The sequence below is a fragment of the Symphalangus syndactylus genome, chromosome 10 (assembly GCF_028878055.3).
Source record: "Symphalangus syndactylus isolate Jambi chromosome 10, NHGRI_mSymSyn1-v2.1_pri, whole genome shotgun sequence".
NCBI lineage: Eukaryota > Metazoa > Chordata > Mammalia > Primates > Hylobatidae > Symphalangus > Symphalangus syndactylus.
The window spans coordinates 49,673,670-49,690,880 of NC_072432.2; the positions used below are offsets into that span (position 1 = coordinate 49,673,670).

At 42.6% G+C, this 17,211-nt stretch overlaps 1 protein-coding gene and 1 long non-coding RNA gene across 3 annotated transcripts in view; one reads left to right on the forward strand and one right to left on the reverse strand.

The window, feature by feature from the left end:
• LOC129492138 (uncharacterized) overlaps positions 1-17,211 on the forward strand; it is a 44,296-nt gene that overhangs the window by 8,311 nt on the left and 18,774 nt on the right. The gene's annotated exons all lie outside the window — the stretch shown is intronic.
• HERC6 (HECT and RLD domain containing E3 ubiquitin protein ligase family member 6) overlaps positions 5,635-17,211 on the reverse strand; it is a 66,379-nt gene continuing 54,802 nt past the window's right edge. For both annotated transcript variants that reach the window (XM_055297026.2, XM_055297027.2), the window contains 6 exons: positions 13,606-13,772; positions 12,260-12,326; positions 11,448-11,518; positions 8,678-8,861; positions 8,485-8,587; positions 5,635-6,500 (listed from right to left, as the gene is read on the reverse strand). In XM_055297026.2, the coding sequence (XP_055153001.2) occupies positions 6,280-6,500; positions 8,485-8,587; positions 8,678-8,861; positions 11,448-11,518; positions 12,260-12,326; positions 13,606-13,772 (813 nt within the window). In that variant the 3' untranslated portion in view covers positions 5,635-6,279. The remainder of the gene's footprint in view (positions 6,501-8,484; positions 8,588-8,677; positions 8,862-11,447; positions 11,519-12,259; positions 12,327-13,605; positions 13,773-17,211) is intronic.

Consider the following 17,211-nt stretch of genomic DNA (forward strand, 5'->3'; position numbering starts at 1 on the left):
TAGAGACGGGGTTTCACCATATCGGTCAGGCTGGTCTTGAACTCCTGACCTCAGGTGATCCACTCGCCTCGGCCTCCCAAAGTGCTGGGATTACAGGCGTGAGCCACTGTGCCGGCCCCTTGTCCCAACCTTAATGCTTGAGTAAGAACAATGATCTCAGCCTTTGTGTCAATGTGCCTGGGGGCAGTAGCTGGACTTCAAAAATGGTGTAATTCACTATTGCGTATCCAGCTCGGTGCTCCCTGTTTAGCACAAAGCTGCTGCCGTCTGTAAACAAGTTATCCACAGGGTCTGGAAGAGGCTGATCTAAAAGATAAAAGAGGTTGGCTCCCATATCTGTGTACAATGATCTGCTCACAGGAATGGTTGGTTATGGTGCCCATAGGTAGCAGTGCGGCTGGTGATATGGTTTGGCTGTGTCCCCACCCATATCTCATCTTGAATTGTAGCCCCCATAATTTCCATGTGTCGTGGGAGGGACCCTGTTCCCGGAACCAAGCTGGGTCTGGCTGTGTTTTCTCAAGGCCCAGTAAGGAGAAGCAGACAAACTAGGAAAGAATGGAATTTATTGATGTAACTGGATACAGGGAGAAGGCCAGAGATAATTCCACCAGACCAACCCAAAGTGTTACAATTTTCTTAGTGCATGTATAGGTTGGGGTTATGTGCCTACGTGCAGTATAGCATTTGCCTAAGTCTATTTGTAACTAATTTTGTTTCAACTAGAAGGTCAGAGGCAAAAAATACTTGCTAAGTTTGATTAAAAGGGCCCCAGTACCTTCAAGGCCTGTCTACTGTGGTACCAGAGTGATTATTTCTATCTTATCTCCTTTGCAGCTTGGTCCAGAGAGCTGCTTTAGACTCTCTAATGAATCTATTCAAACAGCTGCCACCGTTACCTTGAACTGTCTCAGATTCCATCGACCCGAGATGGGCCCTGGCACTAGGAATGTAAGACTGTCTCTATTATTTTGACTTGCTCCCGGTTAGGGAGAAGCCTGCTGACCATATGACATATGTTTCATTTCTAGCTTTGATGTCTGGGCACCAGTTTCCCTAAGCTTAACTATTTGCTAAATGTTATGGCAGTGCTGTGGAAATCTGTCAGTGTAACTGGAGTGTTAGACAGGCCTGTCTGTGTGATTGCCAGGGAGAAGTGGCCTGCCACAACTTGGTGGGAGGTAATTGAATCATGGGGGTGGGTCTTTCCCGTGCTGTTCTCATGATAGTGAATCAGTCTCACTAGATGTGATGGTTTTATAAAGGAGAGTTTCCCGGCACATGCTGTCTTGCCTGCTGCCATGTAAGACATGACTTTGCTTCTCCTTTGCCTTCCACCAGCCATGATTGTGAGGCCTCCCCAGTCATGTGGAACTGTGAGTCAGTTAAACCTCTTTCCTTTATAAATTACCCAGTCTCGGGTATGTCTTTACTAGCAGCATGAGAACAGACTAATAGAGCTGAGTTTAAGGTGTTACAGGTCTTAACTGTGATCTCTGGATTATCTAGGAGTGCCGCCTCGTATTTAATCTTTCTCCTGTCATCCAGATATGTCCTTTTATTTCTAGGACTGGTGGGGAGTTGTGGCTGGTCTAGAGTAATTTTTGTTTATTTATTTATTTATTTTTGAGGCGGAGTTTCGCTCTTGTTGCCCCGGCTGGAGTGCAATGGTGCGATCTGGGCTCTCCGTAACCTCCGCCTCCCGGGTTCAAGCAATTCTCCTGCCTCATCCTCCCAAGTAGCTGGGATTACAGGCATGTGCCAGCACCCCCGGCTAATTTTGTATTTTCAGTAGAGACAGGGTTTCTCCACGTTGGTCAGGCTGGTCTCCAACTCCCGACCTCAGGTAATCCGCCCACCTCGGCCTCCCAAAGTGCTGGGATTACAGGCATGAGCCACCACGCCTGGCCAGCCTATAGTAATTTTAATAGCTTCTTCAACCAAAATAGCAGTGGCTGCTATTGACTGCAGGCAGCTGGGCCACCTGGTGGCTACCCTGTCTTATTTCTTTGAAAAGTATGCAACAACTGGGCGCAGTGGCTCACGCCTGTAATTCCAACATTTTGGGAGGCCAAGGTGGGTGGATTGCTTGAGATCAGGAATTCAAGACCACCCTGGCCAACATGGTGAAACCCTGTCTCTACTAAAATACAAAACATTTGCTGGGGCATGGTGGTGACAGGCACCTGTAATCCCAGCTACTTGGGAGGCTGAGGCAGGAGAATGACTTGAATCCGGGAGCTGGAGGTTGCAGTGAACCGAGATTGTGCCAGTGTACTCCAGCCTGGGAGACAGAACAAGACTCCATCTCAAAAAAAGAGAAAAGTATGCAATGGGCCTAGGCTCTGTTCTCAACTTCTGAGTAAGCACTCCCACTGCTATGCCTTTCTTTTCTGCTACATACAAGAAGGGCTTGGTGAGGTTTGGAATGCTGAGTGCAGGAGCCTGGCTGAGAGCCCGTTTTAACTTGGTGAAAGCCTCTCTCATTTCTAGGGTTCATTCCATTGGCTCATCTTAAGGTCCGCTTGTTGCCTTGTAAAGGGGCTTTGCTATGTGCCTGAAATTTGGGATGTATATTCTACAGAATTCAGCCATTCCAAGTGAAGCTGCTGCTTGGCGTGTGAGGTAATTTGGGTGCCCATGACGTCCAGAGTTACCCAGGGATCCTAAGTGGTAGTGATGATGTCCCTGGGTCCCTTGAGTCTTCATCTGATCCCTCCTTATGTGCTGCTAGAGTTTTGACTGATGGAGCCCCTTGGTGGGAGCAGGGGCAGTCAATTATCCAGTGCCAGAGGTTGCAGCTGGTGCCCTCACATTGGCAGCACAGGCCCTGCGTGGGCTTAGTGCAGTCCTTTGCCTAGTGCCCACTTTTCTTGCACTTGTAACCAGAGCTTTTGCCGGCATTGTCCTTGTGACCTTTTGGGTTTTCCTTGGATGCCTTTTGGGCATTTAGGGCATCACCAGTGACAGTTGCCATAATTTTGGCTGTTTTTCTTTAGTGTATTCCCTTTCCACTTCCTCCAGATCATGATTGTTATATACCATGCAGGTGGTATCAATAAGCTGATTTTGATTAGTTTGTGGTCCCATGTGTAGCTTCTTGATGTTATGCCTAATGTCCAGGGCAGCTTGGCCAATGAAATCCTGTGCCATTAGTACTTTGCCTTCAGGAGAGGGAGGGTCCAGATTGTTGTAGTTTTTAAAAGCCTCTTCCAATCTACTATAAAATATAGCTTTCCCCCTTAACCTGTGTAATTTCCCTTAATTTACTGCCTTAGTCATTTCCTTTCTTATTCCTCCCAGGTGAACTTCAAGGAATTTGGCTGGGTTGTTCATTCCCATAGGGGTGTTATAGTTCCAATTACAGTCAGTGTGGGGACTGTATCTGGGCCCAAGCAATTGCCCTCGGAGTTTCTGGCAAACAGCTTGTTTGCTTCACGTTGGGCAGCCTCAGAAATATGTTCTTTCTCCAGAGGAGTGCAACAAGTTGCCAGGATACATTGAACATCTTTCTGAGAGATCAAAGGCTAAGGTTAAAGTTTGGAAGCCGTCTGCAAATCTCCTGGGGTTCTCAGAATAAATTCCTAACTTATCCTTTCATTGCTGTATATCAGTTATGGAGAAGGGGGCCTCCACTTAGATTAGCCCCTCAACTCCTGCTACTTCCCTTAGGGGAAATAGAGCTGGACAGGGAATTGAATAAGGTGTTCCCCTGGAAGTGTGTGGTGGAACTTAGTGGAGTTCCTGGCTCCTGTTCCTGGGTTTGATCCTCAGGAGCACTTGGCAAGGGGTTGTATGGAGGTGGTTGCAGTTCCCGCTAAGAAACGGTGGCCCTTGCAGAAAGGGGTCATCTATAACATCTGGTTCTACTTTAGGAATTTTTTCTCTTTGAGGGCAAAATTTGGAAGCCTTACAAATTGAAGGGTTTTGGTGCAGGGCCATAAAGGCTTAAACATGGTATTTCTGACCATTTACCCTGCCTTTTGCAAAATAAGTCTAATTGCAGGATAGTGTCATGACTGAGACTCCTATTGACTAGCCATTGTTCCTGGCTATCTAGAGGATACTAGGGCCAAACAGTATTACAGTAAAAAACAAACGTTTCCCTATTGTATTGTTGGGGTCAAACTGGTTCCAGTTATTGAGGATGCAGCTGAGTGGGGAGTCAGGTGGTATGGATGGAGTATTTCCTATTGTTGTTTGTAAGAGAGAAAAAAGTCTGAGGAGGGGTTAATACTAGACCTCAGAACCTCCATCTAGGGGCTTCCCCTTCAGAGAGGTTGTGGCCTAGGATTGGATCTCCTGAGGAGTCCGCCTTTGGGGTCCAATCTTAGAGTGTCAGACATCTCTGACCTTAGGTGGGCACCAGTGCTGCTTTGAATGCTTTCCCTTCATAGACAATGGCCTAGTATGATTCCCTTCATTCTTGGATATGGTTCTTGGCTTTTGGCATCCTTGTAGCTGGCCACAATAGTTTCTTTCCAAATGATTTCCTTAACCATTGTTGTAACTATAGTTTGAAGGGCAAGGGATGGCAGACTGCCTAATTTAAACTTGTTGGAGACTGGCCTCTCAATAAGGGAGCATAGTGCTCTCTGACTGTACCAGATAAACCAGGAGCAGAGATTTCCCCATGGATCCACCATGCAATTTATACAGTGATCCAAGAGTCTCCACCAGGATTCTTCTCTTAGTACCAGATCTACTAAACTCAAATGATCTAGAAGTGGTCCCTTACAAAAGAAGCAGGGCACTTTCCCTATCCAAGTGGTTGGTCCCTAACCTTTAGGCTAATGTTTGCTGTTGGAGCCTCCATAGTCATTTACCTATTGCCCTGGCCCTTTGGGTTTGGGGTACATCTCTAAGGTCTAAACATGTCATCCCAACATAAGCAGCAAATAAATATAATATTATAGTCGCAAAAACATGCACCTCATGGCGGCAGGGATTTATCTTGTGCCCCTATTTGTTGCATTCCCTGATGGGCTGACTCCACGAGGGAATTTTAGCATAAGAAAAGGAGGGTTAAAGCCACCTGAAATGTGTATGTATTCACCCTGGACAAGCCACCACTGCCAGTTGCATCACATGTAGGGCTCAGGAACTATAACCAGGAAAGAGAGAAAAGAATCCTGCTTCCAGGCCGGGCAGCTATCCCCACTCACTCTTTGGCTTTTGGGCAACACTGGAGAGTGGCCTGGGCCAGTTGCCCTCAATTACCAAGGAGCTACTGGGAAATGGCTGCTGAAGGACTAAAAAGAAAAGGACTCAGGACCCCACCTGAAGCAGGCGATGATGGTTAGGTGCTTACACATGGAAACCTTTCAGTGTCACCAGACAGTGGCCCTAGCAAGAGACCTGCAGTTGTCTCTGTGCTTAGAATGCTGTCTGCCAAGGGTCCCAAGTTGGAAAAGGCAAAGAAAGAGAAGGAGAGAGACAGAGAGAGTCCCATGTGGAGTTTAGTTCCAGCCCATGGCCACAAATGGAATCTCAATAGAATAAAAGAAAATAAATCCCCAAATTTGGGCTTAACCTCCTGACTGGCTCGCCAAAATATGTTACTAGGTTAAGGGTTCTGATAATGAGGTGTACAGGTTCTTAGTGTGTTGAACAAAGAATTGAGCGACATGCATGAACAGGTGGTGAAGGAGTGGATTTATTGGAGCACAAGGCAGTGAAGGAGCAAAAGTGAAAGTACATTCCGCAGGGTGGGAGTGGGCTAGAGCAAGTGGCTCAAGAGCCCTGGTAGCAAAATCTTCTGGGGCTTAAGTACCCTGTAGAGGTTTTTTGATGGTTACACCCTACGTAAATGAAAGACTGACTCACAGCCAATTAGAGGCTGAGGTGAATTGGCTCACGGCCAATCCAAGACTGGTGTGGTTTGACTCCTTATGCAAATGAATGTCCTGGAATGAACCAATCATTGGCCAGAGTGCAGGTTTGGCCCATGGCCAATCAGAGGCTGATGTGGTTTGATGCCTTATGCAAATGAAGGTCCTGGAATGGACCAATCACAGGCCAGTGTTCAGACTCTTCAGTGCCAGGGAGTGTGTCCAAGTCATCATTAGATCCCTATCTCTGGACCCTATTCTCCTGCCTCAGTCTTGTGTGAGATTTTGTGCCCTCTGACCATCATCATCATCTCCCCATTCCCCCAACCTCTCCCTCAACTACTTCTAACCACTATTCATTAACCTCTTGTATTATTTAAGTGTAAGGAAGAACAGAAGGATCCAAGTGTGAGAAAGCCCACCCTGAGTCTCTCAGAGGTGATTATGACTATCTGAGCATGGGTGAGACAAATCCTCTGTTGTTGTTGATGGCTACTTGAAGTGCTTCCTCCATTCTTTCCATTGTAGAATACTTAGGGAGATAGAGAATATAATGACAAGTTATTGATGTTAGGTGATCTCTTTCACTGAAAGTTTCAGGACAGCGAAATACTATTTCCATTTTCTGTATGCCTCTTGCATGCAGCCTATCACGTCCTGTAAGAAAAACTAGAAAGGAATAAAATTTGGTTAAGATATTTCATCGAAAGAGTAAAACATAATGAAAAGGAAGAAATTAATCACTTCATTCAGTAAGTATTTATGAAATGTCCTTAGGCAGAGAGAACTGTCCTAGGCCATGTTGAGTGTAGAAAAATCATGACATTTGGTCTTTGTCCTCAATGAGTTCATGGTGTAGTTGGGGGAAAATTATATGCATGAAAAGATAGTAGCAAGAAGGAAGTTTGTTTAACTTATCTAGGAAGAATGAGGTTAGGAGCTTAAAGGATTCAGCAGGGAGAGAAACACCAAGCTGGGTGGTCAGAGAGACTTCACAGCGGTCACACCAGGCTATTTCTCAAGACAGAATTTGGCTGAGCTTTCAAGGCAGGGGACAAAGTTCAGGAAAAAGCCACAGGTGGGAAGAAGTGAACTCATGGGGTGTACAGACAGCTGAACCACTGGGCTGAATCAAGTTTCCCATTAAGAGAGAAGATTAGAAAGGCAGCTTGGACTTATAGAGAAATAGGTTGGATCTGTGGACAAGTTGGAATTGTCCTCCAACATCCTTAGTAGCAACAAAAATATCAAGAAGAAAGACGTGTAACTCAGGAAGAGCTGACGAATGGGATGAGATGGTGAGAGAAGTCATTAAGTCTGCCCTAGAGAAACCTTAGGGTTCCCACCAAGAGAAGTTCTTATACCATGAAGCTACAGAGCTTAGTGCTCAAGAGCCTGGGCTTTGGAGTCAGCCTGATGGATTCTATTCTGGTTCCCATACTTACCAGCTGTCTGAACATGGGCAAGCTACTAAATGCTCCAAGCCTCTTTTTCCTCATGTCTGAAATGGGGAAAAAAGAATAGTACCTACCTCGTAGGGTTGCTATTAGGAAAAAGGTAGATAATAGATACAAAGCAGTCAGCATAGTGCATGGCACAGAATAAGCACACAGTAAATGCTGCTGCTGCTATTATTATCATCAGTTGTTGTTGCCATTATTATTTCTAAATGATACATTACTATAAAACAGATAGTTTGCATCATTCGAACATCATAGGACTTAGATAATTAGATGAAGATAGGAACATGAAATAAAAGGCATAGGAGCCAGCTGAAGTGAGGAAAGAGGGTGCAGAAAAAGTCAGTGTAGAAAAAGTAGTAAAATAGCAAATCTGTACTTAAAAAAGAAAAAAAGAAACAGGCTTGAATAAGAGAAAGAATGCTGGTCTAGAAGGTAGGGAGCCTGGGTTCTCATCCTTGCTCTGCCACTAACACATGTGACCCACCGGCAAGAATGGTGATACAGAGACAGAAAATTATTTTAGGCAGATAGTGAGGGCAAAAGAGTCCTCAGCAGAACTTCCCTTCTAACAAAAAGCAGTCCAAGAAATCACTTCTTTTCTAACAAAGAGCAGCCTGGAATATCGGGCTGCAAACATAGATAAGAAAACTGGAAGCTAGCACAGGGGAATGCCAGCAGCTCCACCAATAGAAAGGGCAACCTGGGACCAGGCATGTCCATCATGGGGGTTTCACCTCCCCTCTTTTTTAGCACATGCACAGTAAGAAAGCACCATGGAGTAGCTACCCCCACTGTATAATCAAAGATTGGGATAGGGGCTGCCAGAGATTCGTGCCCTATGTGGATGGTACACCTGGTCCTAACTCGTTTTTCATGCCCTGTGTGGATCAGACACCACCACCTCACCAGCTCATCTATAAAAAACCCTGCATTTCACCACAGATCAGCAACTTATTTTTCTGGGACCCCTCTCTGTAGCAGAGAGCTATTCTCTTTTTTTCACCTATTAAGTTTCTGCTCTATACCTCATCCTTTGCGTGTGTCCATGTCCTTGATCTCCATGGCCGTGAGACAAAGAACCTTGGGTGTCACCCCAGGCAATGAGGCCACTTCAATGGCTTCATTCTAAACAAGACTGTACCTTTTTAAAAGATAATAATTATGTGTCCATCTAGTACCACAGTACTTACAGAGGAATTTTTTCTTTTCATCCAAGGTTAGTTTGTGGAAAGCCTTCCAAAACAACTGTATAGTAGGATGTGATTTTTGGTATCCTTGCTCATACTTTGAATTCTTGAGAGAAAGAGGGAGAAAAATGATTTGAGTGGGGTGGAATATGTAGAAGTTGTTTGGAAAAATTGGGGCACTTTAGGTATCACCTACCTGTTCAAATTGTTTCCAGTCATAATCAGTATTTCCAATGATCGCTGTCATTAGTTCTTTGGGGTAGAAATGTCTAAGTATCTCCTTCTCACAGACTCTATAAAATCCTCTCTGAAATTCCTCATAAACTTCCTTTACAGAGACGTTGAAAATGTAATCAATATACCTAGAAACATAGTCTTTCCTTGAGGGAAGCAAAAAAAAAAAAAAAAAAAAGGCCAATGATTAAAAGATTCTATACTTTGTTCTTTTTACTATTTCTATTGAGAAGGAAAAGTAAATTACTTCTATATAGCACAAGAATGTTGTATTGTGACCAAAACCTGGTCAGCTAGAAGAAAGAAATTTAGAAAATATAATCAGAAGGTTTAAAACTATTTGGCTCACTTTCCTCACTGCAGTCAGGAGGATTTTTTTAAAACATGAATCTGAATATGTCATTCTCTTGCTTAAAGTCTTTCAAAGGCTTCCCATTGCCCTTGGGGTAAATTCCAAGCCTCCTTAGCAGGGATCAACAGGCCTTCCCAACCCTACCTCCTCCCTCAATTATCCGACCTTGCCAGTCTCAGCAAGTGGCCTCTTCCCACTTCCATTTCTTTCTTTCTTTCTTTCTTTCTTTCTTTCTTTCTTTCTTTCTTTCTTTCTTTCTTTCTTTCTTTCTTTCTTTCTTTCTTTTTCTTTCTCTCTTTCTTTTTCTTTCTTTCTTTCCTTTCTTTTTCTTTCTTTCTTTCCTTCTTTCTTTCCTTCCTTTCCTTTCCCTCCCTCCCTCTCTTTCTCTCTTTCCCTTTCGTTCGTTCTTTCTTTCTTTCTTTCTTTCTTTCTTTCTTTCTTTCTTTCTTTCTCTTTCTTTTCTTCCTTTCCTTTCCCTCCCTCCCTCTCTTTCTCTCTTTCTTTCTTTCTTTCTTTCTTTCTTTCTTTCTTTCTTTTTTTCTTTCTTTCTTCCTTTCCTTTCCCTCCCTCCCTCTCTTTTTCTTTTTTTTAAGAGATGGGGTCTCCCTATGTTGCCCAGGCTGGACTTGGACTCCTGGCCTCAAGCAATCCTACTGCCACAGCCTCCTGAGTAGGTGAGACTACAAGTATGCACCATGGTGCCCAGCTCCCACTTCCATTTTCACTTCTGGCCATACTGACCTTTAGTTCATAGGTCTTGTCTCTCTTTTGTAGTTAGGCCACAGAATGCAGCATTTCTTCTTTACCTCATAACTTCTACCATCCATTAGATTTCAATATAAGTAAGACTTTCTCAGGGTTGATCCTTCTGTTGCTTTGCTTGTCCCCTCTCACAACACGTGTCATTTTGTGAAAATTATTCCTGCAAGGTCTGTCTTACACTACAGGATGTCATTTCTACTAAATGATTAATTTCCTGATGGCAGGGTTGCCACTGGAGGCATTTCCATCAGAGACATGATTGTCTCCCACACTTTGGGCAGCCTTTATGGACTAGCCTATCTAAATCAACTCTTGTCTGCCTTCCCCTGTAACCAGTGGTGTGCTGGTAAATATCTAACAACCAGCTCTCTGAAAAGGAGTGGGAAGGGAGGGGACACACATTTGCAGCACTGGCGAATTTCTGTGGTGTTAATATTCCCACCATGGCTGATTTTCAGCTACTAATACTTTGATAATAAACTCTTAACATTTTTGAAAATCTAACAATCAGCTCTCACAAGCTGGTACTAGTGAGATCCAGCATACCACCATCTGGAACTCCCTAGTTTCTTTTTTTTTTTTTTTTTGAGACGGAGTCTCGCTCTGTCGCCCAGGCTGGAGTGCAGTGGCGCGATCTCGGCTCACTGCAAGCTCCGCCTCCCGGGGTCACGCCATTCTCCTGCCTCAGCCTCTCCGAGTAGCTGGGACTACAGGCGCCCGCCACCACGCCTGGCTAATTTTTTGTATTTTTAGTAGAGACAGGGTTTCATCGTGGTCTTGATCTCCTGCCCTAGTTTCTTAATCGGTTTTAATTTTCTTTAGAGTGCTCATCCTTATCTGACATTATATTACATAATAATTCATTTGTGGCCAGGTGCGGTGGCTCACCCTTGTAATCCCAGACTTTGGGAGGCTGAGGTGTGAGGACTGCCTGAGCTCAGGAATTCGAGACCAGCCTGGGCAGCATGGCAAGACTCCATCTCTATTAAAAATAATAATGATTCATTTGTGTATTGTCTTTCTGTCCCACTGGAATTTAAGCTCCAAATTTTGTCTGTCTTTTTGACTACTGTATCTCCAGCACCTAGAATAGAGTCTGGTACAGAATAGGGGCTCACAAATATTTGCTAAATGAGTAAATAGTAAAAAGCTACAAAGGAAATATTGAACCCTGAATTCTTTCTCCTTTTCTTTTATCTTAAAAGCTTCTTTTTTTCTAAAAGATTAGGAGCTAAAACAATCACCTGAGAAGCTAAAATACTTTTTTTTTTTTTTGAGACAGAGTCTCACTCTGTTGCCCAGGCTAGAGTGCAGTTGCGCAATCCCAGCTCACTGCAACCTCCACTTCCTGGGTTCAAGCAATCCTCAGCCTCCTGAGTAGCTGGGACTACAGGCATGTGCCACCACACCTGGCTAATTTTTTAGTAGAGATGGGGTTTCGCCATGTTGGCCAGGCTGGTCTTGAACTCCTGGCCTCAAGTGATCCACCCACCTCAGCCTGCCAAATTGCTGGGATTACAGGCGTGAACCATATTTAAAAATACATTTTTAAAGAATAGTGATACAACATTTTATGTACAGTATATTCAAAACAGATATTCTAGCTGTCAAAACTTACTTGTTGGTTTGGTCCACAGGTATGGAGATCCCATTTGGAATTAAGTCAACATCATTTTGGTCCCAGTGTATCTGTAACCAAAATGTATTCAGGTACCAAATATCAGAGTAAGTTTGAATAATCAACCACCCATAATATCATTATTGCCAATACATTTTCCCCTATATAACTGAAAATAACTTGGAGCTAAATAATTTTTTATGTAGTTCAGCCTTTTAAATACATGTGAAAGCAAAAAAGCCTACCCTAGTACATGTTGTACATGGCTTTCATGCCTAAATTATCATTTAGTTGTTACATTATTTACACTAGTTGAATAATCACCATAGCTTCACTTTATTTGAGAGTATATAGACATGAGAAGAAGATAAGGGGAAAGTCTTGCTGTAAAGAAATAAAATGTCTTTTAAAAAAGGGATCCCAGGAGCCAGGCACAATGGCTCATCCCTGTAATCCTAGGACTTTGGGAGGCTGAGACAGGTGGATCACTTGAGGCCAGGAGTTATAGACCAGCCTGGCCTACATAGCAAAAACCCATCTCTACAAAGAATACAAAAATTAGCCAGGCATGGTGTCGCATGCCCATAGTCCCAGCTACTCAGGAGGCTGAGGCAGGAGAATCACTTGAACCCAGGAGGCAGAGGCTGCAGTGAGCCGAGATCACGCCATTGTACTCCAGCCTGGGTGACAGAGTGAGATTCTGCCTCAATAAAAAAAAAAAGGGGGATCCCAAATTTAAAATACTACAATAAAAATTATTTTTTAGAAGCAGATTAAAGCTAAACTATAATTTGGCTTTCATTAGTACTCACAGAAAAGCGTATGCAGAGTGCATCTCCAATGTCATCAGCATCATCATTTAGAACTTCTTGCAAACTCCTAATGAAGATTTTGGTTTTAAAAATTATATTTATTGATCTTATAAAGTTTCACAAGTAATTTTCAATGGAAAAAACTGTGAACAATATAGAAATGTATAAAATATAATATAAGGGCAACGGTGAAACCCCGTCTCTACTAAAAATACAAAAAAATTAGCCGGGCGTGGTGGCGGGTGCCTGTAGTCCCAGCTACTCGGAGAGGCTGAGGCAGGAGAATGGCGTGAACCCGGGAGGCGGAGCTTGCAGTGAGCCAAGATCGCGCCACTGCACTCCAGCCTGGGCGACAGAGCGAGACTCCGTCTCAAAAAAAAAAAAAAAAAAAAAAAAAAATATATATATATATAATATAAATTTCCTATCCTCCATCTTCTCACTCCCTTTCCCTAGAGTTTACCTCTATTTACAGTTTGATTTGTTGGACCATTGTTACCACGTAGACACTGCTACGTCTTCATGGAAATTACAAAAATGAGCTGTTTCCTCTAAACAGTGACTCTGAACCAGGGATGACTTTGTCCCCTAGGGGTCATTCAAAAAAGTCTGGAGACATCTTTGGTTGTCACACTTGGAGGGAAGGTTGCTACTGGCATCCAGTGGGTGTGACCCCAAATGCTGCTAAACATCCCACAATGCCCAGGACAGTCTCCCACAACAAAGAATTAAACAGGCCAAAAGGTCAGTATTGCCAAGGCTGAGAACCCCTGCTCTAGCACACATCTAGCCAATATATTCTTACATTAACAGTACACGAGAAGAGAGTCCTTTCCCCCAATTTTTTGCCAACACTGTAAGAAGAACTTTTTGACAAGTGTCAATCTGTAAGTAGAAAAATGACATCTCATTTTTATTTATTCCCTCAATTACTAGTTAGAGTGAGCATATTTTCAGTTTTTTTATTAGACTTACACACACACACACACAGGCACACACACACACAGGCGCACACACACACCCTTGTATAGTCATAAATATTTATATGTGTGATGATGCACATATATATTGTGCTCTCTGAAGCAACTGTTTCCACCTGGATAGAGTCAAGAGACCAGGCCAGAACTCTTGTTTTTTCTACTTGTTAATAATTAGAGGAACATTCAGCTTTCCTCCATTTTGAAGGTTTACTCAATTATAAATCATGCTAAAATTCAAATTCCTCTCAAGAGCATATATTATTGAAATTGAAGACCATATCTGTCTCTCTGCATGTAAGATTATTTATGCCTAAACAACTGAGACTTACTAGATATAGTCCTGAAAAAATGGTTATATTTACTTACTTCCCCACCCGAGGACTGAGTTCTTTTAAATCTTCCAATGATGGCTTTTGGTCCAGAAGTTTTTTATACAGAGCCAGTGGGAAAGGAAGGTTAGCAACATTTAAATTGAATAAGGAGAGTCCACACAGCATTCCAAAGAGGAAATATCTTTTCTTCTCCAGTTTAGGCTACAAAAGAAGAAAAAAATCCCTAAGGTATTATAAATAATTAGTAATACAAAGGGATAATTAGATCAGTAAAAAAAATGTGGTTCCCTTTTCTAAAAGTCAAAAATTAAAAACAAAATGGGCTTCAGGAAAATAAAAATGTGAAGTTCTACAGATTATAATACAATTTAAATTTCTTCCATAATTTTGAATACAAATTGATAGTTCAGGACATTAAATAAATGAATTCGTTATATCTCAAATGTTAAAAAATATGCTCAGACAGCTTTATATAATCAGGTGTTCACAATTTAATTTTATAGTCTTTCCCTTCAGATTCATGTAGAATAATGACACTAAGAAAGGAAGGGTGCGCTTTATACATTTATTGGTCACCAGGCATATTAGATGAGCCTCGCATGAGTGGCAGCCCCTTTGACAATGCAGCCCCACAACTTGGGTGTACTTAGAGGGTTGAGCATATGGGTCAGGGAGGGTGACTGACGCTGGGGACCAAGAAGGTAGGTAGAAGAAAGAAGGGGAAGAAGGAAAGAGGCCTGGTGAAGTTGGCAAGTCTTGTCTGCACTTTGTAGTCCTGGGTGAGAGAAAACACTGGCTCCATCTATCCAGGCCATGACTGCAGCACAGTAGATCAACAGCCTGAAAATTTTAGGATTCAATTCCAATGTCAACCTTACTGTTAGTGGGTGCATGACTTTGGGCCACTCACATAATATTCTATGGTACAGTCTAGTTGCCATATTTATTTATTTGAGTAATTGTGAAAATAAATTCTAAAATTGCATTTAAATTTTGAAAGTAACTTCTAAGTACAATACAAGTAATCGACAAAGGGGTCCCCTGAAACCTAATCAGTCTTCTTTCCCATAATTTGTAATAAGTCCCTTGGTTATAGTTGATTTCATCTCTTCACTGAGCCATACACAAATCAGGGTGTATTTTTTTTTTTTTTTTTTGGTCCCTGTTTTTTATCCAGCAGAATAGCATAATGCTTAAGAGTAAGAGCTCTGGGATCAGAGAATCCTGAACTCATATCCTGGCTTGATCACTTACTAGTTTTCTGTCATTGGCTGATTTATTTAATCTCTCTAAGCCTCAGTTTCTTCATCTGTACCTCATAAGGTTGGTGTGAGGTTTATTTTCCTCCTCTCCATCCCCATCTTGTGTCTCTTTAGTTCATTTCATCCCATTCCTTCACCTTCAACCTCAGGCCTTAGCGTCTCCATTATACTTTCAAATGCAATCACTTCAGTCCCCTCTTGATTTCTTTCTCTCCTAACCAAGAATCCCTTAAGTTTGTATAGTGCCCTAAAGCCTTCATGGTACTTTCTTTTTTTTTTTTTTTTTTTTTTTTTTTTTTTTTTGAGACGGAGTCTCGCTCTGTCGCCCAGGCTGGAGTGCAGTGGCACGATCTCGGCTCACTGCAAGCTCCACCTCCCGGGTTCATGCCATTCTCCTGCCTCAGCCTCTCCGAGTAGCTGGGACTACAGGCGCCCGCCACCACGCCCGGCTAATTTTTTGTATTTTTAGTAGAGACGGGGTTTCACCGTGGTCTCGATCTCCCGACCTCATGATCCGCCCGCCTCGGCCTCCCAAAGTGCTGGGATTACAAGCGTGAGCCACCGCGCCCGGCCCTTCATGGTACTTTCACATACCTTACTTTGTTTTGTTTGCACAACAGCCCTGCAAAGCAGGCAGAGCAGGAATTATGATGTCCGTTTTCTAGGTGAGGAAACAGAAATCTCAGAGAGGCTAAATGACACACCCACCATCACTGAAGATTAGAACTCTAGGCTTCTGATCCCACATCAGTGCTTCCTTCCCCATCCTGTCATGCTTCTCAAAAACTATTATATATTAAGTCAGCAATCTATAATTTAGAGCCAATTGGTAAAGTTTCTGGTGTGTTGATCCTATTGCTACAACTACATCTATAGAGTTTCAGGAGGAAAGGGATTATGTCATGTAATAATTTGAGTATCCCACAATATTTAATACAATGTAGGAACCTCAAGAAACATTAAATAAATGCTTGCTGATTGACCAATAAAAAATCGTACCATTGGCACACCTTAGCCATTCCTATATTTTAGAGGGTCCATTTGTTCTTAAAAAGATACAAAACACCTTTCAGTATTTTTTCATATGTATTCATCTTTCTCCTCCTCCTGCCTGTCCTTTCTGCCATTTGGAAGAACAATTTGGAAGTTTATGGGAAAGGAGACTAATAAATATGCCTTAGTTCATTTTCTGTTGCTTATAACAGAATATCTGAAACTGGGTAATTTATAAAGAAAAGGAATGTATTTCTTAGAGTTCTGGAGGCTGGGAAGTCCAAGACTGAGTGGTTGTATCTGGTGAGGGCCTTCTTGCTGATGAGAACTCTGCAGAGTCCTGAGCCTGCACAGGGCATCACATGGTGAGGGGGCTGAGTGTGCTAGCTCAGGTTTCTCTTCCCCTTCTTACAAAGCCACCAGTTCCACTCCCATGATAACCCATTAATCCATTAACTCATTAATCCATGAGTGGATTAATCTATTCATGAGGGCAGAACTCTCATGACCCAAGTACCTCTAAAGGACACTTTTTCAAGACTACCACATTGGGGATTAAGTTTTAACATGAATTTCAGGGGGTGGGGGCATTCAAACCATAACACAATAGAAGCTCAACATGTGATTCTTTTTAGAACTGTAATCTGAAAATCCAAAATCTGAAATGCTCTAAAATCGGAAACTTTTTGAGTGCCAACATGATGCCACAAGTGGGAAATTCCACTCATAAGTATTTAATACAAACTTTGTTTCATGCACAAAATTATTTAAAATATTGTATGAAATTACAATTTCATACACAGATTAAATGATCTGTGTTACTAATACAGAAATGAAGACAAATTTTTTTGTTACTTTTTTTTTTTTTTTGAGATGGAGTCTCGCTCTGTCGCCCAGGCTGGAGGGCAGTGGTGCGATCTTGGCTCACTGCAACCTCTGCCTCCCAGGTTCAAGCGATTCTCCTGCCTCAGCCTCCTGAGTAGCTGGCACTACAGGCTCGTGCCACCACACCCAGCTAATTTTTTGTATTTTTAGTAGAGATAGGGTTTCACTGTGCTAGCCAGGATGGTCTCGATTTCCTGACCTGGTGATCCGCCTGCCTCAATTTTTTTGTTACTTTAAGAAAGAAAATGTTTATACTTTAAGGACCTTTACAAAAATATAATAATTACAGACATGAATCACCTTTTTTATTTTTCTTTTTTCCTTTTTAAGCACCTTTTACTTTTGAAACAGAGTATCACTCTGTCGCCCAGGCTGGAGTGCTATGGCATAATCTCAGCTCACTGCAACCTCTGCCTCTTAGGTTCAAGCGATTCTCCTGCCTCAGCCTCCCAAGTAGCTGGGATTACAGGCATGCACCACCACACCTGGCTAATTTTTGT